This window comes from Bufo bufo, chromosome 8, assembly GCF_905171765.1.
Source record: "Bufo bufo chromosome 8, aBufBuf1.1, whole genome shotgun sequence".
NCBI lineage: Eukaryota > Metazoa > Chordata > Amphibia > Anura > Bufonidae > Bufo > Bufo bufo.
In genome coordinates, this window is record NC_053396.1 from 21,530,735 (window position 1) to 21,556,771 (window position 26,037).

Genomic DNA, 26,037 nt, shown 5'->3' on the forward strand with positions numbered 1-26,037 from the left:
AACCAGACGCTTCTAACGCTTTATATCCTGCAGATGTTATTTTCAGCCCCGACACATGCCGGTTAATTATTGACAGCTCAGCGTCATTCTGTCAATGGCCGGTACAATATAAATATGAGTAGCGCTGGGCTGTCATTCCCTCGGAGCACTGCAGACAATTGCTATGACTCACGAACTGTCTGAAGCGACGACATCAAGCGGCAGCCATTGGGCGACGCTACGTGATCTTCCCTGTGGCATAGTGTTCCTGGAACCCACGCTGTTAAGCAGCGGGTGCAGCGCGTTTTTACCCCTCTCGTCTGCGACCTGACAAAAGCAGCAGCCTGGAGAGGTAACACCTGAGCCGAGACATTGCACCAGCAGCACAGATCTGCTGCGGTCACACTGTGCCCTGAAGCTTTCAGTTGCCAACGGCAGATGTTTTTTACCACTTTTTTCAAGTGGCCCCTGTGGTGGCGGAATCATTCGTACAGTGCCCGACTTAACACCTTCATCACCTGCTGGAAGAAACCGGTAATTTTTTTTGCAGATCTCACCCCAACAGAAGTGAAGTTAAAGGGGTATTCTAAAACGCCAGAAAACCTTGAACTTTGCTGGAAATACGGTAATAACATGGTTTGCAATATATAGGCATACTTGCCCACTGCTCACCCGCCACACTGGTACTTTGTTTACAGATGCCCATGATGTGGCATCACGCGAAAGAGCGCACTGCGGGGAGGTTACATCCACCATGGTGCTCCTTGACTTGGTCTCGTGGCAAAGACTCTTTCAAAGTACTGTCTGAATCCATTTTCAAATACCCTGTTAGGGAAGTAGGATATAACGATATAACGATATAACGCTGACGAGTCCACAGCACTCCGGCCAACGCTTCGGCCACTTGCTAGACCAGTGACGTCACGTTCGTAGGTCACGTGGCCTAGGAGCAGTTGAATCCCATTCAAGTGAATGGGGCTGAGCTGCAATACCAAGTACAGCCACTATACAATAGACGGCGCTGTGCTTGGCAAGTTGTGAGGAGGTCGCAGCGCTCACCGGAGCATCGTGGCCTCTTCAAACAGGTAATCAGCGGGGGTGCCAAGATAGGCCATTAGTATTAAACACTCAAATTTGGCACTGCAAAAACGCACATGGATGACCTCTAATTCTTGCGATTTTGTGGTAAGAACATGTGAAGCACATACAGTAAATATCATGTACGTCACCTGGGCATGCAGCAAAGGGATGAGGCAATCTCGGTGGCACAACACAGCTGCAAGCTGCGGTTTTTTGTCCGGTCATAAAAAACGGAACAAACCGGATCGGTCATTAAAACCAATGTAAGTCAATGGTGACTGATACGTTTTATTATTTGGAGACTAAACCACCGAATACGTTTTTTTCCCCGTTTTGATTTCACACAACCGAAACAGATGGATCCCGAAGTGCAAAATCGAAACGGATCCAAATAATTACGGTATTGAGATGCTCTGCCGGAACTCTCAATACCGGAATTACAAACGCAAGTGTGAAAGTAGCCTATAAATGGAGGTCATCCATTCAGGGCCCTTATCCATTAGTCAGAGTGGACATCAGCTATAAAGAGTGTCTATCACACTGGAGGACCCAACAAGGTCACATATTATATACATCATACAGCTTTCAACGGGTGTAATACCACCTTTCTCCTGTAGAAGCGCTAAAGGGGAATTAAGCACTTGCTGCTGTGTTTTCCTACCTATTACAAGCTTATAGTTGGGGACCCTTCTAATAAAAAGTGGTTGTCCAAAGCGGGCACCCCCTTTAAAGAACAAATCCGAATGCCGCTCACAAATGATTAGGCGCACACCTTACGTGAAAGTCTTATGGAGTACTACATTTTCCACCAGCAAATCCACCATACAACAAACATATCTGCTCTGAGACAGTCCGCAATCTGATGTGGCCACTGGCGACCATAATAGCAACCCTCAATTTTCAGGGAATCAGGGAGAAAATGGAAATCATGGCCTGAAAGCAAATTTATCACAAAAGTGTCATTAACTGCTGGGTCAAGCAGGCCAGATAAAGTGCCCGAAACGAGCGAGTGCCAACGCAGCAAGCCAATCAGTGCTCATTTAAAGGGGTTGTTCCCACAAAACATTCTACATTTTTCGAACCAGCCCCCGGATCTGCATACTTTTGTAATTGTGTGTAATTAAAAATGTATTATAGCTACTGAGCTATTCACTGAAATCTATCTGTATAGCGCCACCTGCTGTTTGCACTTTTTCTAATTTCTCTGTCCTGCTCATCGAGACGGAAGCACGCGCTCAGTTCAATCCTTCAACTGCCAGCAGCTGCAGCAGAAAGGGCATGCCCCCTATGAAAAGACACACACCCTAAGCTCTAGCACCATCTAGCAGAGCACTGCGTACGGGAGGGGCCGCGCGGCAGGCACTGCGTAGGGGAGGGGCCGCGCGGCAGGCACTGCGTAGGGGAGGGGCCGCGCGGCAGGCACTGCATAAAGGCAGACCTATGAGGTGCTATAACTAAGTTTACTTGCCAGTTGTAGTTACAGCCTGAACTATCTGGCGGATGTTTTTCACGGGGCACAAAATCAGTTGCCATTGGTAAAGAGAAGAACATCATCCAATCCGCCAAAACAGTCCACAACTGTTAGATTGGTTGCCAGGGACCTGCTGTCCATTACATTTCAGATTATTCAGATTTTTAGGCCAAAAAAAATTCACTTAGGTTGGCCGCACACGGTGCAGATTTAGGGTACTTTCACACTTGCGTTAAACTTTTCCGGCATTGAGATCCGTCCTAGCGGCTCAATACCGGAAAAAAAAAACTTTTATCCTAATGCATTCTGAATGGAGAGAAATCCGTTCAGGATGCATCAGGATGTATTCAGTTCAGTCACTGTACGGTTTTTGGACGGAGAAAATACCGCAGCATGCTGCGGTATTTTCTCCGTCCAAAATTCCGGGAACACTCGCCGGAATGCTGGATCCGGCATTATTTTCCATTAAAATGCATCAATGCCCAAGTGTTTTGGAAAAGACCTTTAAAAGTGTGAAAAAGATAAATACCGTGTGAAAGTACCCTTAGGTGAAGAAAAGGGTGAAATCCGAACAACAAAACGCAACAACAACTGACATGCTCCAGATATCACCATCCGCACGATAAATCAGTTTCAGCTGTCCTTTTAAACCAGATATACCGCCTGGTAGGGTTGATCCTTCTGATTTAAAGGGAACCTGTCACTGGGATTTTGTGTATAGAGCTGAGGACATGGGTTGCTAGATCACCGCTAGCACATCCGCAATACCCAGTCCCCATAGCTCTGTGTGCTTTTATTGTGTAAAACAAAAGATTTGCTACATATGCAAATTAACCTGAGATGAGTCAGGGACAGGACTCATCTCAGGGTAATTTGCATATGTAGCAAATCTTTTTTTTTACACAATAAAAGCACACAGAGCTATGGGGACTGGGTATTGCGGATGTGCTAGCGGTGATCTAGCAACCCATGTCCTCAGCTCTATACACAAAATCCCGGTGACAGGTTCCCTTTAAATGAAACCTGTCTAGTGAAAATTGGTTGCGGTGTTGCCATAAAAAAACAAGACTTACATTCTTTCTGCAAATGAGGACTTCAGTGGACTGAGGGGTGTGACCAGCACTGGAAAGGTGAAGAGCCGAGGTGCACTGAGAAGCTAGGCCACGCGGCTCATCCACTCCTTTCCATAAAGGTCTATTTTATCGAGAATGCTGTAAGTGATTTTCACAGAATCACATTGTAATCAGCAGGATCAACCCTGCCTGCTTTTGTAGGGTTGACCCTGCTAAACCCGGGCAAAGAAGAAACAGAGTTGTTTAAAGGAGTTGCATGAAATTAGGGAAAAAAAATAAAAAATAAAAAAGAAGGTCTATAAACAACATGAATCTTGAATGAATCTGAGTTGCAATACCAAACACAGCCAGTCCACAAGTGTGGCGCTGCATCGGAGGTGTGGGGGGCAGACAATGCCTACTTCTATAAACTTGAGCTGAGAACCCCCTTAAAATGCCACCTGGCACCATATTTATCACCATATGAGGAAGGTGGGGGGGGGGGGGAACTGGGTGATAAATGGTAAACAGTTAAGTAAGCCAAGCGACAGCAGAAGTAATAACTGCAACAATTAGTATATAAAACAGCATAAATCCTACCCCTTAGGCTACATGCACACAAATGTTGTTTGCTTCCGTGTCCGTTCTGTTTTTTTTTTTTCTTGCGGAGAGGATGGGGACCCATTCATTTCAATGGGTCCGCAAAAAATGCGAACAGCACACCGTGTGCTGTCCACATCAGTATGTCCGTTCCGTAGCCCCGCAAAAAAAAAATAGAACATGTCTTATTCTTGTCCGTTGTAGGCATTGTTACAATGGATCCGCAAAAAAAATGGATGGCATACGGATGTCATCTGTTTTTTTTTTTTGCGGATCCCCAATTTGCGTACCGCAAAACACATACGGTCCTGTGCATGTAAACCTTATTTCGACTAGCCTATCTAGTGACCCACATCTAAGCAAAATGAGATGCAGTTCAGTTTCATTTTCAACAACTGCAGCCTCCAGGGGGCGTCACCGGCCGAGCCGCAGGTTAATTACACAGTCGTAGTGACTTGCAATGGCCGCAGATTTACCCAGCCTCCTCCTGTCCAACTGGAGCAAAAGTTTCTGAAAAGTAACAACCAATATGGCTGCAGTTTAAGTTGTCACTTTTAGGGTACACCCCACGGTGTGGCTGGCCACATGCGGCTAAGCCACGCCCACCCACAGCAACCGCAAACTCATGCAGCGATTGGTTGATCAGGTGGGCGTTACTTGACTGCACCACTGGGCCGGAACCTTACCAAATTTCCACTCCATAAGAACAGAGGAAAATTGTGTAAATCAATCTACATTTAGGATCTCAGTTTCAGGAAGTTAAAAAAATGTCAGGGAAAAAGTGTAAAGCACCTACAATACCAAGCACCGGACTTGCGTCCCGATTTGAGCACTTCCTGTTCTAAACAAAGTGGTCGTCAGAGGAACTCATACCACAGCATAACTTTATTTAAACCAATCTCATGATAAAACAAAATCTATACAACAAAAAAAAAAGTAAAGGAGCACAGCTCCAGATGTCATCTCCGTACCGATGCAGGATCACAGAGACTTCCCGATTCCCAATCTTCAAAGAAAAATCACTAAAAAGTTGCACAAGTGACTACAGATCTACCAATTTTTTCACCAATTTTGGAGATTAATTAAAACGGGTGCAAAGGAAAATTGACTTACTTTCCCATAGCAACCAATTAGATTCCACATTTATTTTCCAAAGGAGCTCTGAAAAATGAAAGGTGGAAACTGAAAAATAAAAGGTGGAATCTGAAAAATAAAAGGTGGAATCTGAAAAATAAAAGGTGGAATCTGAAAAATAAAAGGAGGAATCTGAAAAATAAAAGGAGGAATCTGAAAAATAAAAGGAGGAATCTGAAAAATAAAAGGAGGAATCTGAAAAATAAAAGGTGGAATCTGAAAAATAAAAGGTGGAATCTGAAAAATAAAAGGCGAAATCTGAAAAATTCCTTCTTTCAGTTTCCCTTTGTATCAGTTTTTATAAATCTCCCCTAGTGTCGTATAATTTAAGAAGAACACGTTAAATGTTATTAGAAGAATTATCCCATCATCACCTCAGGGCGGGTAATGTGACTGACTGGTAGTCCTATTCTGGGGAGTCCATGTCTATAGAAGGGGTGGACTTAGGGTACTTTCACACTAGCGTTTTTCTTTTCCGGCACCGAGTTCAGTCCTAGGGGCTAAATACCGGAAAATAACTGATCAGTTTTATCCCTATGCAATCTGAATGGAGAGCAATCCGTTCAGGATGTCTTTAGTTCAGTCTTTTTGACTTTACAGGACGGAGATAATACCGCAGCATGCTGCGGTTTTATCTCCGTCCGAAATTCCAGAACACTTGCCGGAATGCCAGATCCGGCATTAATTTACATTGAAATGTATTAGTGCCGGATCCAGCATTAAAAATACTGTAATGCCGGATCCGTCCTTCCGGTCTGCGCATGCGCAGACCTTTAAAAATGTGAAAAAAAAATTGAGACGGATTCGTTCTTGCAATGCATTTGTGAGGCGGATCCGCATCCGTCTACAAATGATGTCCGTTTGCATGCAGATTGCCGGATCCGGCAGGCAGTTACGGTGACGGAACGGCTTGCCGAATCACTCTGCCGCAAGTGTGAAAGTACCCTTAAAAGAGTTTTTTTTCCCTGAAACCCAGCAGAACCCACAACCCCGCAGTTTCCAGTATACTTACTGTCTCGAATTTGTGTGGCGACAATCAGGTGACAATCCACTTTGGAAAACCCTAAATCCACCAATGTCCTTTACCAGGTTTCTGGTCTATGGATGGGGATGTCACCTCCACAGCCCAGGACAGGAGAGGTGCTGTGGACCGGGCCAAAACTATCCATCTCCCTGGTGTATGGGCAGATCAGGTGGATATAGGAATTTGCGCATGTGCCAGGGAGATGAACAGTTATTGTCCCGCACAGGGCTGCGAAAGAAATGCCCTCCTCCTTGTAAATGACACTACGTTGGCAGATGTAGAATTTAGGTTCCAGAGAAGTCAATCCACGCAACTTTAATTTGCAAACAAGATATTATTAATTAAGGGTGGCTTCTGGAATACCCCTTTAAAAGTTGTGCAACATACAATGAGCAAAAATATAAACGCAACACTTTCGGTTTCGCTCCTATTTTGCATGAGCTGAACTCAAAGATCTGAAACATTTTCTACATACACAAAAGACCCGTTACTCTCAAATATTGTTCACAAATCAGTCTAACGCCTCCTGCACACAAACGTTTTTTCCCCCCCGTTTACGGGCCGTTTCTTGCGTTCTGTATACGGAACAATTCATTTCAATGGTTCTGCAAATAAAACGGAATGTAACCCGTATGCATTCCGTTTTCGTATTTCCGTTCCGTTGAAAGATAGAACATGTCCTATTATTGCCCGCAAATTACGTTCCGTGGCTCCATTCAAGTCAATGAGTCCGCAAAAAAAACGGAACACATACGGAAATGCATCCGTATGTCTTCCGTATCCGTTCAGTTTTTTGCGGAACCATCTATTGAAAATGTTATGCCCAGCCCAATTTTTTCGATGTAATTACTGTATACGCCATACGGAAAAACGAAACAGAAACTGAAACACAACGGAAACAAAAAACGGAACAACGGATCCGTGAAAAATGGACCGCAAAACACTGAAAAAGCCATACGGTCGTGTGCAGGAGGCCCAAATCTGTGTTAGTGAGCGCTTCTCCTTTGCCAAGATAATCCATCCCACCTCACAGGTGTGGCATATCAAGGTGCTGATTAAACAGCATGAATATTGTACAGGTGTGCCTTAGACTGCCCACAATAAAAGACCACTCTGAAATGTGCAGTTTGATCACACAGCAATGCCACAGATGTCGCAACGTTTCAGGGAGCGTGCAATTAGCATGCTGACTGCAGGAATGTCTATCAGAGCGGTCGCCCGTGCAATGAATGTTCATTTCTCTACCAAAGGCGATTCAGAGAATTTGGCAGTACATCCAACCGGCCTCACAACCGCAGACCACGTGTAACCACACCAGCCCAGGACCTCCACATCCAGCATGTTCACCTCCATGATCGTCTGAGAGCAGCCACCCGGACAGCTGCAGCAACAATCGATTTGAATTTCTGCACGAACTGTCAGAAACCGTCTCAGGGAAGCTCATCTGCATGCTCGTCGTCCTCATCGGGGTCTGGACCTGACTGCAGTTCGTCGTCGTAACCGACTTGAGTGGGCAAATGCTCACATTCGATGGCGTCTGGCATGTTGGAGAGGCGTTCTGTTCACGGATGAGTCCGGTTTTCTCTGTTCAGGGCAGATGGCAGACAGCGTGTGTGGGTGAGCGGTTTGCTGACGTCAACGTTGTGGATCGAGTGGCCCATGGTGGCGGTGGGGTTATGGTATGGGCAGGCGTATGTTATGGACAACGAACACAGGTGCATTTTATTGATGGCATTTTGAATCCTGAGGCCCATTGTTGTGCCATTCATCCACGACCATCTCCTCATGTTGCAGCATGATAATGCACGGCCCCCATAGTGCAAGGATCTGTACACAATTCCTGGAAGCTGAAAACATCCAGTTCTTGCATGGCCAGCATACTCACCGGACATGTCACCCATTGAGCATGTTTGGGATGATCTGTATACGACAGCGTGTTCCAGTTACTGCCAATATTCTGCAACTTCGCACAGATATTGAAGAGGAGCGGACCAACATGCCACAGGCCACAATCAACAACCTGATCAACTCTATGCCACGGAGATGTGTTGCACTGCGTGAGGCAAATGGTGGCCACACCAGACACTGACTGGTTTTCTGACATCCGCCCCCTGCAGTAAGGCAAAACTGTGCACATTTCAGAGTGGCCTTTTATTGTGGGCAGTCTAAGGCACACCTGTGCAATATTCATGCTGTCTAATCAGCACCTTGATATGGCAAAGGAGAAGTGCTCACTAACACAGATTCAGACAGATTTGTGAACAATATTTGAGAGTAATGTGTCTTTTGTATATGTAGAAAATGTTTTAAGATCTTTGAGTTCAGCTCATGCAAAATGGGAGCAAAACCGAAAGTGTTGCGTTTACATATTTGCTCAGTGTATAAATGCGGGAACTGTTACCAGGGACGTCTTTAATATTGATTGGCAGGCAGGCTCAGGATCAGTGCTCTGGGCAGCTGGGCTCAGGGCTGGAAGTGGGCACCGCTCTGCAGTTCAGGAAGGAGACCGGGGCTGACCCCAACGTTGCAGTGCACCCCAGCATCCCACAATATGCAGTATAGCACCCTATAGTATACAGCACCCCACAGTATGCAGTAAAGCACCCTATAGTATACAGCACCCCACAGTATGCAGTATAGCTCTCTATAGTATACAGCATCCCACAGTATGCAGTATAGCACCCTATAGTATACAGCACCCCACAGTATGCAGTATAGCTCTCTATAGTATACAGCATCCCACAGTATGCAGTATAGCATCCTATAGTATACAGCACCCCACAGTATGCAGTATAGCACCCTATAGTATGCAGTATAGCACCCTATAGTATACAGCACCCCACAGTACGCAGTATAGCACCCTATAGTATACAGCATCCCACAGTATGCAGTATAGCACCCTATAGTATACAGCATTCCAAAGTATGCAGTATAGCACCTTATGGCATACAGCATCCCACAGTATGCAGTAAAGCACCCTATAGTATACAGCACCCCCACAATATACTGCACCCCACAATATACAGCATCCCACAATATACAGTTGAGCAGTATAGCACCCCACAGTATACAGCATCCCACAGTATACAGTAGAGCAGTATAGCACCCCACACTATACAGTAGCTTACAGTCTATTAGTATAACAGCCCCTGTCACCTTTTCCTGATGTTATCTTCACAAAAAAAACTCCACAATTATGGCAAACTTCTCCTGCAGCAACCCTCCTGGTAGAAAGGACCTTTGATTACCTCATAGCCATGTGACCAGTAATATTGCTATGTTACTGGTCACATGGTGATGATGTCATCTAAGGTCCTTTCTGCTAAGAGAATCCCAGCTCTCACTCTCTCACAGTTCGCTGCCTGGAGTGCCCGCACGCAGACAGGCATGGAAGCACCCCCCTGTGTAGCTGACAGCCTGACACCCGGGGCGGACCACTCCCTCCCCCAGGCACGCCGCTCAATGTCATTGAATTTGTGGGCAGTGGCCAGCGGGGCTCAAGAGGGGCCTTGGCCCCCCAGGAGCAACTGGGCCCGGGGCAGTTGCCCCTTTTGCCCTGCGTTAAAGACGGCCCTGACTGTTACTAGGACATTTTTTAAAGGGCATCTGTCAGCAGTTTTGTACCTATGTAACTGGCTGACCTGTTGCATGTGCTCTTGGCAGCTGAAGACATCTGCGTTGGTCCCATGTCCATATGTGCCCGCATTGCTGAGAAAAATAATGTTTTAATATATGCAAATGAGCATCTAGGAGCAACGGGAGCGTTACCATTACACCTAGAGGCTCTGCTCTCTCTGCAACTGCCGCTCCCTCTGCACTTTGATTGACAGGACCAGGTATGATCAGGTAACCACTATTAATTAAAGTGCAGAGTTCAAGAGAGCAGAGCCTCTAGGTGTAATGGTAACGCCCCCGTTGCTCCTAGAGGCTCATTTGCATATATTAAAGCATCATTTTTCTTAGCAATGCGGACACATATGAACATGGGACCAACACAGATGCCTTCAGCTGCCAAATGCACATGTAACAGGTCAGCCAGTTTCATAGGTACAAAACTGCTGACAGATGCCCTTTAATATAAAAAGTGGGTATTTAGAAGTATTTACCTGTAGTTCAGTGACGCCACCTCCAATCCAACATGACTACCGACCTTGTGCGACAAGAATAGCGAGGGCTAACTGGTATTATAGAGTGTGCAATTATCTTTTAATTTAGCTGCATACCCGGCATTCCACTTATTATTACATTACGTGCGCTGTAATAGCAAATGGCGTGAACTGAGCAACTTCACGGGAACTCTTAAGAATCGCATTAGCAAACGTTATTAGACTTCATGATGTACTTTACAAGGCAAATTCTCCAACGACATTACTTAAAGGGGTTGTCCAAGAGTAGAATTTTTTTTTTTTTTTTTTTTTAAAGGCTCCACAAGCTGTAAAATAGTAAAAGAAATAATACTCACCTCACAGCATCCCTGGTTCCTCAAGGTCCTTCTTGACAGGCAGGAAATGATCACTCAGCCAATCACTGTGCAGAGAGTGACCGGGAAGCCGAGACCCCTGAAGGACTGGGAGGCATTGGAACAGAAGCAGCCGAGGGGCGGTAAGGAAAATATATGACTTATATTACTGTTTTACACCATGCAAGCCTTTTATTCTGTAGAGGAAGTGAATACAAGGCATTTACTAATGTATTGTGATTGTCCATATTGCTACCTTTGCAGGCTGGATTTATTTTTCCATCACATTATGCACGGCTCATATACAGGGGTTACGACCACCAGCAGCGGTGGTCGTGCTTGCACACTCTAGGAAAATTTGCCGGCCTCTCTGGTGGCTGGGACTGTGGGAGATCACATGGGCACGTATGCACAGCAACTCCCGTCCGCCTTATATCTGCTTGCAATGAAGGTTCAGACTGGTGTTAGCAGTTGGGGGGGGGAGGGTTCCTGCACAGTCTGACACAGGAGGCGCTGACTGGATATGGACCGCATCCTATCCGCAAAAAAAACGGAACGGACATGGAAACAAACAATGTTCGTGTGCATGTAGCCTAAGACTCTTCCTTTTAGAGAAAGAATCTCCATAATGCCCTATGCACAGTGGCGGATTACAATAGGGACATTCGGGTCAGCAGCCCCGGGCCCAGCACCGCCCTGAACGCCCACATACTGCGGCAGGGCACGGGAGCGCATAGTTCCCTGCCCCGCCGCCGATCACCGCCATAGCATTCAGGCCTAGTAGGCCTGAGGCCTATGCGGTAGTGAAATCCCGACGCAGGCGTGCGTGATGATGTCATCGCGCGCGCCTATGCCGGGACGCAGCACAGTTAAGTGTGATCGCCTGCCATCGCGCGCCTGGACATAGGCGAGTATTTTGCTTTCAGTTTTGTTTTTTTATGTGCCAACTTTGGGGGACTCACAGGAGGACATGTGAAGAAACAATACATCAGGGAGAAATTGCAGTATGGGGGCAAATCACTATGTGGAGGAAAATTATTATGGGAGGGACTACTGTGTGGGGCAAATTACCATATGGGGCAACGTGGGGGAAATTACAGTGTGAGGGGGGGGAACTACAGTGTGAGGGGAACTACAGTGTGAGGGGGGGGGAACTACAGTGTGAGGGGGGGGGAACTACAGTGTGAGGGGGGGGGAACTACAGTGTGAGGGGGGGGGAACTACAATGTGAGGGGGGGGGAACTACAATGTGAGGGGGGAATTACAGTGGGGGGGATTACAGTGTGAGGGGGGGATTACAGTGGGGGGGATTACAGTGTGAGGGGGGGGAACTACAGTGTGAGGGGAACTACAGTGTGAGGGGGGGAACTACAATGTGAGGGGGGGGAACTACAATGTGAGGGGGGAATTACAGTGGGGGGGGAGAATTACAGTGGGGGGGGAGAATTACAGTGGGGGGGGAGAATTACAGTGGGGGGGGAGAATTACAGTGGGGGGAGAATTACAGTGGGGGGGGGGGGAGAATTACAGTGGGGGGGGAATTACTATGTGGGGATTACTATATGGGGGCAGCGTGGGGGGCCTTGCTATTGGGGAGGCACTGTAGAGGCAATTCTATTATATCTGGGGACACTATACAGGGATTATTGCCTGGAGCACAATATAGGGTGTTATTATTACTCGGGGTAATCTAGGGGACATTATAGCTGCTGTGGACACTATAGGGACATTTGGGGTAATTCATTAAACTGCTGTAAAGAAGAACTGGCTTAGTTGCCCATAGCAACCAATCAGGTTCCACCATTCATATTTGACAGCAATTTTGGAAATCCAGTTCTACTTTACACCAGTTTGATAAATGTCTACTGGGGTCACTATTTTTTCAGCAGTATAGTACCTGAGACATTGGGGGGCACAGTGTTAGGGGTGGCAGCAGGATGACACTGTGGGGACACCAGGATGGGGAGGTTGATGGAAAAATTGAGAAATCTAATGTCTCTGTGTTACAAACTCTGTAGAGACGAGAAGCGGCTGAAAGAATTTGTCATGGCGGTCTAACGGAGGAGAAGAGGTATGTGGTGCTGTATTCTCCTCCAAGTCTTTTGTATTATAATTATATGTATTTTAAATTTGGCGACCAAATTTGTCAGTTTAAGAGACAATTTGGGGTAATTTGGGGTATTTTTTTTTTTTGTCTGAAGATGTCATATGGCCTAGGAAGAGACTGTGGCGCTCACAAAGCACCGCAGCCTCTTCATACAAAAAAATAAAATAAAATAAAATGGAGGGAGGGGCCCGAGTTGGTCAGACAGCCCCGGGCCGCCCCTGCCTATGCAAGCTGATCCAGTGTGCACAATTAGGGGGCATTTACACCAACAGATTATCTGTGGTCAGACGGCCGGTTACTCACACAGATCTTTGGTTATACACACCAACTATTGGTCTGATTGGACATAAATTGGTCAAATAATATGTTAATATTTACCCCACAGTGGCAATCACAAGGCCACTAATAGTTAAAGGAACAGCACAGAAATGTATGATGCAAGCAGAAGAAAACGGTCTCGGGAGGAGGGCCGCTGCTGCAGCCAGTTGCCTTACAGCCAGAGGCAGGTTAGATCTGGAGATTGTGAGGGAGACACTTAGAAACGCGTTATCCCTTCGACCTGAACATTGATTTTCTAAATGAGACGCCCCTTTTAAAATCAACGAATATAAAAAAGTTTGCCATCTACTCAACATTAAAATTCGCCTCCAGGGCAGCAGGTGTCCGGATCCGCCGCCATTTTTCGGGATATGCAGAAATGTGGCGACATGTCATCCACTGTGGCGTCACTGCTGTCAGGGGTCATGTGACATATTACCAGCACAGACAGTGAGCCGCAAAGTTCCACCGTACAACTGGGACTGGTGGAGGACCTGGACACTGGTGAGAACTTTAAATGGTGAAGCCCTTCATTTTTTTTGTGTAACCTGACCGGATTAGGAAAGGCTTGAGGCAGCAGCTTCGGGGCAGTGTGCTTCTGCAGTCAGTGAGTCAGCATTTAAAGAGACTCGTATCAGGAAATATTTTTGCTGGTGTTGAATGACTTTATTTTGCATGGACAGGGTGGGGAAGCATGATAAAACTGCAGCGGGTCAGAGCACAGCCAAAAACAAGTCCTGGATATCACTTAGGCCTCTCGTCTGAGGTATGAAGCATATTTCCCAAAAAGTTGTCTTAAAAAGAAAATCCCCAAAAACTCAATTTAAAATACCCTTACCTTTTTGGATCAAACTGGAATACCCCCGCATTTGCCTCACCATGACAAACCGTTTCTATACCGATCAGCTGGATCGGCCAAAATCGATGGTGGCCATAGGGGCCATGGGAACTGTAATACTATATATCAAACATGGCCGATCTATGTAATACATGGATGGGCCTCATCCGTTAGTGTGAAAGCTGCTGTTTGCAGTGGGTGCTGAAAGAGGGGGCTGGAGTGGGGGCATATGAACAGGGTTGGCCCCTGAACAACATTTATTACCTACCATAAGAATTGGTGATCTGACCGACGGGGCCCCCAATGATCACAAAAACATAGGTCCCGAATGTCTTGCGTGAATGCAGCAGTATTGCACATGTGTGACCACCGGTTCATTCACGGTATAGGGAGCTGCTGAGTACGTGCCATCTCTGCAAGTCCCGCAGAAGCGAATAGAGAGGTGGTCACGCATGCGCACTACTGCTGCATTTACACAGGCGATTTAGTGGTCTCCATTCTAGTGAACATTTCTGGACGCGCATGTCCTAATTCCATCCACCTCTGGACGCAGATACAGTTGAATACAATGGTGAAGCAAGGAGCCCCGTCAGCTCCCTGTTCCACCATTCACCGGCCTGATGTCACCGCACCTGGTGAGCTGAGAGGGAGACCGCACAGCCAGGGGATGATGTGCTCCATTCATCAGGGAATGGGGCTAGGTGAGTATTTTATTATTTCATTAAAAACAAGAAAATTATTCAATAAAGCGTCTTCACTATTGCGTGGGGGCACTGAAGGGACATTCTTACTATGAGGGGGCAGGAAGGGGGACCATTCTTACTATGAGGGGGCAGGAAGGGGGACCATTCTTACTATGAGGGGGCAGGAAGGGGGACCATTCTTACTATGAGGGGGCAGGAAGGGGGACCATTCTTACTATGAGGGGGCAGGAAGGGGGACCATTCTTACTATGAGGGGGCAGAAAGGGGGACCATTCTTACTATGAGGGGGCAGAAAGGGGGACCATTCTTACTATGAGGGGGCAGAAAGGGGGACCATTCTTACTATGAGGGGGCAGGAAGGGGGACCATTCTTACTATGAGGGGGCAGGAAGGGGGACCATTCTTACTATGAGGGGGCAGGAAGGGGGACCATTCTTACTATGAGGGGGCAGGAAGGGGGACCATTCTTACTATGAGGGGGCAGGAAGGGGGACCATTCTTACTATGAGGGGGCAGGAAGGGGGACCATTCTTACTATGAGGGGGCAGGAAGGGGGACCATTCTTACTATGAGGGGGCAGGAAGGGGGACCATTCTTACTATGAGGGGGCAGGAAGGGGGACCATTCTTACTTTGAGGGGGCAGAAAGGGGGACCATTCTTACTATGAGGGGGCAGGAAGGGGGACCATTCTTACTATGAGGGGGCAGGAAGGGGGACCATTCTTACTATGAGGGGGCAGGAAGGGGGACCATTCTTACTATGAGGGGGCAGGAAGGGGGACCATTCTTACTATGAGGGGGCAGAAAGGGGTCCTTCTTACTATGAGGGGGCACGAAGGGGTCCTTCTTACTATGAGGGGGCACGAAGGGGTCCTTCTTACTATGAGGGGGCACGAAGGGGTCCTTCTTACTATGAGGGGGCACGAAGGGGTCCTTCTTACTATGAGGGGGCACGAAGGGGTCCTTCTTACTATGAGGGGGCACGAAGGGATCCTTCTTACTATGAGGGGGCAGGAAGGGGACCTTCTTATTATGAGGGGGCAGGAAGGGGACCTTCTTACTATGAAGGGGCACTAAGGTTCAGCACTATTGTGAGGGGCACTAACAGGACATTCTTACTATGAGGGGGCAGCACTATTGTGAGGGACACTAACGGGACATTCTTACTTTGAGGGGGCACTAAGAGGGCACCAATAATGTGAGGGGGCACTAACGGGACATTCTTACTAAGAGGGGGCACGAATGGGACTTTCTTACTATGAGGGGGCACTATTGGGATATTCTTACTATGGGGGGCACTAAGGGGGCAGCACTATTGTGAGGGGCACTAACAGGACATTCTTACCATGAGGGGGCAGCACTATTGTGAGGGGCACTAATGGGACATTCTTACTTTGAGGGGGCACTAAAGGGGCAGCACTATTGTGAGAGCAGACCTAGGGGCATAACTACTGTGTGGGGGCACTGACAGGATATTCTCACTGTGAGGGGGCATAACTACCATGTTGGGGGCACAAATGAGGCATGGCTTGATGCAGGGATGCCCAACCTCCGGCCCTCCAGCTATTGCAAAGCTACAACTCCCAGCAAACCCGGACAGCCTACAGCTATTAGGGCATGCTGGGAGTTGTAGCTTTGCAACAGCTGGAGGGCCGCATGTTGAGCATCCCTGGCTCAATGGAAGAAATTTGCCACGCTACTGATCTTGTCCCTCAGGTTCCGGGAGGTATGCCTATCCTGCGGATAGGCGATTAATGTTACTCATGGGCCGACCCCTTTAAGGGTTTGTGCAAGAAACACTATTTCGACCTATTTCCTAGGCAAGAGGATTTAATTCCCCTTCCTCAGTATCCGATTGATTTAGGGCTTATGAATGATAAAAATTTGATAATTTGGTGGCGGCTCTCTAGATAGACACAACCTGTGCACTAACCTTCCACCTCTGCAATCAATAAGGCACGAAACGCGCTTCAGGCTGCACATTATCCAATTATCGTGGGTGAGCGAGAGCCGCAACCCTCATCCAAACACACTGTATAGCGATCAACGGGTCCGTGCCAAGAAATGTGTTTAAGGGCATCTGAAAGCTGGTAAAGCCTATGATTGACTCGGTGGGAACCTGGGCAGTACGTGCTATCCTGATAGCCATCAGCCATTCATTTCAGCCTCATAGCTTATCATCATCTGCAGCATCCTCCCTGAAGAGCGCAACGTACGAGGAGGTCACACCTGTCCAGCGCCCGCTCCTGCTGAGACGAGGAGGAAATGTTACTGCAGATCAGGGCTCTGGATGAATCCAGAAGCGGTGGATATTTTATATATTTTTTCCTACCTAGAGGAACAGCGCTGCTTCGGCTCTGAGCCCTCGCCACCCACTTGCAGAATGCGGTCACAGCGTGGATCGAAACGCATATTGATTCTCAGTCACAGCACGATCGGAAGGGGACGGATCAATCCAAATGTCAAATATTATATGAAAGCTTCAAGTTGTAGTATTTTTTGGAATCCAAAAGTCATTCTGCATGAGCAGACATCCGAAACGTGCTGGTGGTCCTGCGCCACTACCGCCAAGTGGTCCCACGGTCGGCCATACACATTAGACACATTTGCCTGACCACGCTGTCTCTCCTGACCCTGCCTAAACACAGGCAAGCTTGGCTCAGCCAAGAGTGTATGTGTCCTGGATGGAGAATCTGCCTCCAAACAGCTCTGGCAGCAGCTAATCTGCCTGAGAACAAAAGGATTGGGCATGCTGAAATCTTACTGCTCAATACTCCTCTCCACAGGGAATGGTCCCCATACACGTTAGATGGCCAGCAAGTCCCACCAAAATTGTGATGTTTATGTAAGGTGTATGGCCAGCTTGAAGGGGTTGTCTGAGATTTTGATATTGATGGCCTGTCCTCAGGATAGGTCATCAATATCGGATCGTTGGGGGATGTGGGTTGACAACCAGCGCCCCCACTGATCTGCTGAAGAGGCCGCAGAGAGGCTGCCGCTTCCTCTCAGCTTTCCAAGCACAGCGCCATACATTGGATAGTGGCTGTGCTTGGTATTGCAGTCTATTGCGCCAAGGCCATGTGACCGTTAAACGTGATGTCACTGACTTAGGAAAGGGGCAGCAGCCTTCAGCGGAGCGTCATGGCCTCTTCAAGCACCTGATCAGCAGAGGTCGGACTCCCAGTGATCATCAGTGAGGTATCAATATTATAATCTCGGACAACACTAGTTTCAGGTACATGCTGCCATTTGCATGGTCTATAGCATGCAGACCTTCAGCTCTCCAGCTGTGGCGAAACTACAATTCCCAGCATGCTCTATTCACTTTCATGGGAGTTCTGAGAAGAGCAGAGCAAGTATGCATGCTGGGAGTTGTAGTTTCACAACAGCTGGAGTGCCGAAGGTTGCCTACCCCTGGTATACAGGGTCAAGAATCCTTCTTGTTGACCCTATTAACCCTATTTTGCTTGGTCACATGAGTAATGGGGACTCCAGAATTGTACAAGGCAGTATTACATTCATCTTTCATCAATCTACAGAATCCCTTTAATTCAGTCCGCAGCGGTCCCTCGGCCATACCGCCTTACTTGCAGGATTAAGACCAACCCCCTTTAAATGTAAATATATTTTATTCCTTAGTCTCCATGCACTTTAGCACTCACCTATCCTGATGGGACATAGAACACTGTTCATCCTGAGCCTCCTGGTACACAGATAGAGCACCACATCTAAAACGAGACAGAAATACGGTGACACAACAGTAAGGTTGCAATGCAGATTTATGTCATCCAGGTTCTGCGACAACCCCAAATGGCTGACATTAAAGGGGTTCTCCGGGCTTTTATTATTAATTACCTATCCTGAGAATAGGGCATCAATATTAAAAGCCCGGAGAACCCCTTTAAAAAGGGGTTATCCCATGATGAAAGTAAAAAATGAAAATCAGACATTATATAGTACATGACAATCTCTTTTCTAACAAAGCTAGAACCAGCCCTGCACCTCACATGGATCCAGAGATCTCCCCATTCATTGCTCTGCTAAATTTATTTCAGGTTGGTAGCTCAGGGGTGTGTCCCTTCTCAGGGGGGGGGTGTCCCTTCTGCTGCAGCTGGTGGCAGTTGTAAGATGGAACTGAGCATGTGCTTCCATCTCGGTGAGCAGGACAAAGAATTTAGAAAAAAAGCAAACAGCAGGTGGCGCTATACAGATACATTTTATTGAGTAATTTGGTGGCTATGCTAAATTTTCTAATGACATCCACACGGGACAGGGGATAACTACTAGATTACCCAACAGCAGGACCCCCACTGGTCACGAGAACAGGGGGCCCCCTGTAGCACCTAAAACGAATGAAGCGCCCAGTCGGGCATGCGTGCCGCCACTCCATTCATTTCTATTGGAACTCCAGATATAGCGGAGCGCTGTACTCGGCGGAACGCCCCCTTGGAAATGAATGGCGCAGCCTGACCGTCCACTCCGTTTGTTTCAAGGGGCTGCAGAGGGTCTCGCATTGCTGGGACCCTCACCGATCTAATAGTTCCACAGGATAGGGGATACTTTAATGTAACCGGAATACCCCTTTAAAAGGTTGTCACCCATCAGCACACATTTCCCATTGATTATAATATTTCCCGCGTGAACAGGGTCCGGTCATGAAACGCGTAGCATCACAAGACGAAAGACAAGGCCATCCCAGCTGGCAAAGTGCAGGTATGGGTGCAATGGTACCAAAAAACACCATGCCCATTGCTCAGTTAGCAAAGTCCGGACCCGCAGAGATACTGACGAGTGGGCGACATCCCCTCCAACGCTCGAGATTCCACCGCACAGGCCAATATGGCATCACGTAATACCGCCGTTGGCAGCAGTTAAGGGTTGCCAAGTGGAATAGACGCGTACAGGAGACTAAATCGGCTTGCTTTCCATAATTTAACCTCTTGGAGGCAGGAGGCTTCTGCTCTTTATTTGAAAATTTCCCAGTATCTAACCGGTTGCTAATTACATCCCCGCAGCGCTAGTTGCCATGACAGTCAAATGCGGCACCTGGATAGCTTTTCCGCGGCTGGCTCTGTCAGCAACGATTGTGAATGTCTCACTAGCAAAGTGCTTCTTTGGGAGTGAAGGAAGTCTGCGTGGGATGGCGAGTGAATTTAGTGATAGGTTGCGGCTGACGGGACATCAAGTAAAAGGAAGCGTGTGGGGGCGAGAGGGAGAGAGGGACAGACAGAGGGGGGTCCGAGCGTACAATGGCTGGGGAGGGACCCAGCTTTTGATTCACAGGCGGAAACTCGCGCAGATGGGTCATTTTTCTGACTGTACGAGAAAATCAATGGCTGTCGTTAAAGTGGATGTTTCACCTACACACAGCAGAGGCTGTCATGGGGGGCCGGGACAGATTATTAGAATTTAATATAAACTATTGGAGGCCCATTAAGGTCCACGTCTCACTGGTAAGTTGAAAAGCACAAAAAGGATGACCTTAAAGGGGTTGTGCAAGAATGTTTTTGAGCAAACCCTCCTCCCGCTTTACCGGACCTGTAAAGGAAAGATTTCTTACCTGCTTCCCAGCTACCTGCTACTTCTCCTCCAGGCTGGCGACGCTCCGTTGGGCTCCTTCGATACAGTTTGACATCGCCACAGCCAATCACTGGCTGTGGCGGCGACCAGATGCCCTTACGTCATGACAAATGGTCACATGACGCAAGTGGAGCCGGTCAGTGATTGGCTGCGGCCATCTCAAACTGGGTGTTTACATCAAGGGAGCCCAGCTGAGCATCGCAGGCCTGGAGGAGAAGGAGCGGGGAGCCAGTAGGAGGCAGGTAAGTACGGTAATCTTCCCTTTCACAGGTCTGGTAAAGTGTGTGTTCGGGAGGCACAACCCCTTTTGGACAATCCCTACTTGATGAAAGGGTCTCTATAAAGTGTCTCCTTGCTGGGAACCTCAGCGATCAGCTGTAAATCTGTGTTCAATTTCTCTAGGGCGCCGCCACAGGCATAATGAAGCATTACATGGTGTCCATTCAAATCAAAGGGTTATCTGTAAAAATGCGGGTCCTCCAGAGTTAAAGACTCTGTTTGTAATTTCTCTCTTGACAAGAGATGAGGATCTTGAGGACAGGACGCCATGTAATAACTCCCAATTCCCCAATAAGGCAATGAGGTTTCTAAACTGGATAATCCCTTTAAAGGGAATCTGTCACCAGGGACCTTCCTATTAAACTGTTTACACAGACACATAGCCGTGGCTCACCTGATTAAAACACTGGTTTTATTTTGCTGACCTGAGGCTCCGTTCCCGAGTTATGAGACTTTTTCTTAATATACAAATTAGGCCTTTGGTGCAATGAGGGAGTCACCGTTGCACTTGGTGCACCCAAGTTCCACTCCTTTCTGTGGTCAGCCCCTCCCTCGCTGCTTTGATAGACAGTGTCAAAGCAACCAGGAAGGGGCTGGTCACAAAAAAAAGCAAAGCTTGGGTGCCACAAGAGCAATGCTGACGCCGTCATTGCACCAAAGGCCTGATTTGCATATTAAATAAACGTATTATAACTCGGGAACGAAGCCTCAGATCAACAAAACAAAAACAGCGTTTTAATCAGGTGAGCCTCAGCTATGTGTCTACGCAAATGTTTGATAGGGAGGTCGCTAGAGAGAGACTCCCTTTAAAGCAGGGATGCCCAACCTGCGGCCCTCCAGCTGTTCTGAAACTACAAATCCCACAGTGCCCTGCTGTTAGCTGTGGGCTGTCGGGGCATGCTGGGAGTTGTAGTTTTGCAGAAGCTGGAGGGCCGCATGTTGGGCATCCCATCTTTAAAGGGATTGTCTCATGAAGTCACCCCTTTGTAAGCAGAAGTCAACCAGGCTACATGCACACGACCGTTGTGTGTTTTGCGGTCCGCAAAACACGGATGACGTCCGTGTGCATTCCGACATTTGCGGAACGGCACGGACAGCCATTGATATAACTGCCTATTTTTGTCCGCAAAACGGACAAGAATAAGACAGGTTATATTTTTTTTGCGGCCTACGGAACGGAGCAACGGATGCGGACAGCACACGGAGTGCTGTCTGCATCTTTTGCGACCCCGTTGAAGTGAATGGGTCCGCATCCAAGCCGCAAAAACTGCTGCTCGGATGCGGACCAAAACAACGGTCGTGTGCATTTAGCCCAATACTGCTAAAGGGAGCCGAGTCTAGCCAAACATTCCCCCTGCAGCGCCTGTCAAACTGGATGTTGACGAGTGGGACTAGAGGGTGGCAGGGGGGAACCAAAGGAGCCAGAACCTGGTGTCGGGGAGCGGATCTGACTAAAAGGCCAACAGAGGTGGACAACTTCTTTAGGGTTGTTAGGACGGGACTACATGGTGATCTTGGCCACGACACCTCTTGTGTGACCAAAGATCGCTGTAGAGCAGTGCAGCCATTGAACTGAATGGGGTTGCAGTACAAACTGCCGCAACAGTGACCCGAGAATTTGCCATTTCGGGGTAATGGTCACTGCCAGTTGCACCGCTACCTTCTTCATTTCAATGATTGAACTGCTAGACAGCGATGAGTGTTGCAGCCAAGATCCCCATGTAGCCCCAGCCTAAAGGGGTTGGCTGACCAAAGAATAGGGATAAATGTCTGATCGCTGGGCATCGGACTACTGGGACCTCTACGATCACAGGAATGGAGAGGGGGGGGGGGGGGGGGCACTGTGTCCCCTGCGTGAATGGAGCAGTAGTGTGCATGTTTAGCCACCAGTCCATTCTCTGTCTATGGGACTGGTGCGTACAGTGCTATCTCTGCCAGCCCCATAGAAGTGAATTAAGCAGTATTCACGCACGCTCACCATCGCTGCATTTACACTGGGGATTCAGGGACCCCCACTCTCATAATTGTTTTCGGACCCCCCCCCCAGCCATTATACCGTTATCACCTATCCTATGGACAGGTGGAAAATTTGTTCATAGGCCAACCCCCTTTAAAAACCCCCATTACATTTACACTTATAGGCTAAGCTGTAATCAGAGACGATGCTGACGTCTGTACTTCGGCGTGTCACAGGTGGACAGGTCATTTGCCAGCGCCTGCGCGGCGTGTAGGGCAAAGGCTACTTTAATTTTCCAATTACGGTCCTTAGATCCACTTTCCGGGGGTCCTTTAAGACAAATCTATAAGCTTCAAGCTTTGTTTCGGAGATGATATCATCCAGCAAAAGTTTAGGTAACCTCCCACCGTCCTACGGCATGTCGCCGGCTGGCTGCAATTTGGCTCGCCATTTTGTGATGAGGTAAAGCTTTAATCAGGTCCTTGTACGAGGCGATATAAACAGTGAAGGGCACCCTGTAATAAAACCGTACTTCACGTGGCAACAGCTTTAAAAGCCAATTAAAGCCCGCACAATATAATTTCACGGCACTTGAAGTTGTCAGCGCGTGATTGTAGTTTTAACTGTTTGCTGATTTTACGGGAATGTTATCAAAGCGGACACCCCAGGCCTAACAAGCTGCTCACTCTGTAAGTATGCCTTATGTAAAAGAGTTACTACTATGCACAAAACCCGTGGAGCTGTCGCCCATAGCAACCAGTCAGATCCCAGTTTTTACCTCAGTCCTAACAAGCTGCTGTACATAGGCCTCATGTATAACTACTACTACTACTACTACTACTACTACTACTACTAGACAAAGCTGGTAGAGCTGTCACCCATAGCAACGAGATTCCAGTTTTACCTCAGTCCTAACAAGCTGCTGTACATAGGCCTCATGTATAATTACTACTACTACTACTACTACTACTACTACTAGACAAAGCTGGTAGAGCTGTCACCCATAGCAACGAGATTGCAGTTTTACCTCAGTCCTAACAAGTTGCTCATTTTGCCTTTTTGAAAGTACGTTGCACATAGGCCTCATGTAGAACTACTACTACTACTACTAGTAGAGATGTTTCCCATAGCAACCAATCAGATTCCAATTTTCACCTCAGTCCTAACAAGTTGCTCACTGGTCCTTTTGAAAGTACGCCATACATGGCCCTGATGTAGAACCACTGCTGTTGAGGGAACCAGTAGAGCTGTTGCCCATAGCAACCAGATTCCAGTTTTTACGTCAGTCCTAATAAGTTTCCATACACAGGCCTCATGTGTTACTACTACTACAGACAAAACCAGTAGAGCTGTTGCCCGTAGCAACCAGATTCCAGTTTTCAGCTCAGTCCTAACAAGTTGCTCAGTGTGTCTTTTCGAAAGTACTCCGTACAAAGGCCTCTTGTATAACTACTACAACAGACAGAACCAGTAGAGCTGGTACCCATAGCAACCAGATTCCAGTTTTTACCTCAGCCCTAACAAGTTGCTAACTCTGTTGTCTTGAAAGCAAAGGCCTCCCTCATGTATAACTACTACTACAGACAAAACCAGTAGAGCTGTTGCCCGTAGCAACCAGATTCCAGTTTTCACTTCAGTCCTAACAAGTTGCTCATTCTGAAAGTGCGCGCTCATATTTCTCATGTGTGACTACTACATGAGACAAAACCAAATGGAGCTGTTGCCCATAGCAACCAGATTCCAGTTTTCATTTTTCCAGTGCTGTTTATGAGCTGAAATCTGTCATCCAATTGGCTGACATGGGTGAAGTCATTTTTAGGTCTGCATTCATTTTCACCCTCGTGGCCCAAGGTGCCACTGTGCAAAAACCCCAGAGCGTGAGGGAGGGCACCACCCCCTTACTGATGATGGGGGCGGCTGCTACTCTGTGGGGGCGTGATCTATACTTATGCGCTATACCGCAAGGTATAGGTTTTTACTGGACGCCTCCGTAAGGAATAGCACGGTCAATTTAGCGCAGTAAAAAAAATGAAAGGTAAAAAAAGGTTTTCAAACGCGCAGAACCCACGACATGCAGATACCGTGAGCATCCCCCTAGGTAACCCCCCCCCCCCCCCACCCCCGACCGGCAAATCCTGTAGCGGTACACATTCACAGGATGCTATGTCAGGTATCAGTGTGAACTGGCGTCTGCAGAGGAGACATCATATGCCTGAGCTTACAGGAGGTAGGATCGGGATAAAAATGACTGACAGGCAGCTGTCAAACGTGAATGCAAAGACTTGAGGCGTTCGCGTTATATAACGGCCGGCGAGGGAACGTTTCGGAGAAGACACATCACACGTTCTTCACAAGCCTGACAGACGGGAAACAGTCACATGCTCATCTGGCGGTATGACAGGGAGTGCAACCATTATCTTCACTGCTCTTACTGTAAAGAAGCCCATTCGGTGCTCACGGTGAAACCATATACAGACATAGCAGATGCCCCTTTCCATTTCCGATATGAGGGTATCTGTCCCTCCTCAGGAACCCGTCCATTAGCTAGGTCGTCTCTTGCGTTGAAGGATCTTCCTATCGGATCCGTGTGCTACATGTATTACTACACGTATGTAACCATTACAACATGACACCAGATCTGCGGCATTCAGGAAATCATTGGCGCTTCAATTAAAAAGGTTATGTTCCGGTGGTTGGCGGGCACCAGGCGGCCCAGCGAGAAGCAGCTGTTAGGCATTAGAAGGTTAAAAATTGATCGGCAGCCATTTGCATAGTGTTAATGGCTGAGCGGTGCCCACAAAACTGCGCATTTGTTGACGATAAGCAAGCCACTGCTTAATTTTTTAACAATTTGATACCAAACAGCTTTGACTCGCAGACGTGCCTCCAACGCGCACCAGCCGCCCCGTCTGGCCGTACCCCAAGGCTACCTGCGCATGTTGCGGATTACACAGATTCTTGTGCGGAAAAAGCAACGGTACCTGTAAAGTGTATGAGATTAGACAAATCTCATGTAGACTTTGCTTTTTCGTTCCGTGCAGATTTTAAAATCCGCGTTATGTCAATTCTTTGTGAGGATTTCACCCTGCAAGGGCGAAATCTGCGGCAAATCTGCATCAGATCAGCTCCAAAAACCGCAAGTAAGGCCGGGTTCACTTCACTGTTTAACTTTCCGCTCTTTTGATTCATCAGAATAACAGAAAACTTAAAAAAGGAAAAAGAAAAAAAAAAGGAACCGTTAGGCTAGTTTCACACTAGCGGCAAAAAACTCCGGCAGACTGTTTCAGCGGGTGAACAGCCTGTCGGATCCGTGCTGCCGCTAGTGCACGCCTGCCCGCAGACTAGTTCTGGGGCAGCACGGAAAGTACCCTAAGGCCTCATGCACACGGACATTGTTTGGGTCCGCATCCGAGCCGCCATTTTGGCGTCCGCATCCGTGGCTCCGTTCCGCGGCC

General features: G+C 47.7%; 1 protein-coding gene across 2 annotated transcripts in view; it reads right to left on the reverse strand.

The window, feature by feature from the left end:
- The window catches only part of IQSEC2 (IQ motif and Sec7 domain ArfGEF 2), a 190,458-nt gene that overhangs the window by 153,261 nt on the left and 11,160 nt on the right, over positions 1–26,037 (reverse strand). For both annotated transcript variants that reach the window (XM_040406122.1, XM_040406126.1), the window contains exon 2: positions 18,429–18,494. In XM_040406122.1, coding sequence (XP_040262056.1) covers positions 18,429–18,494 — 66 coding nt within the window. The remainder of the gene's footprint in view (positions 1–18,428; positions 18,495–26,037) is intronic.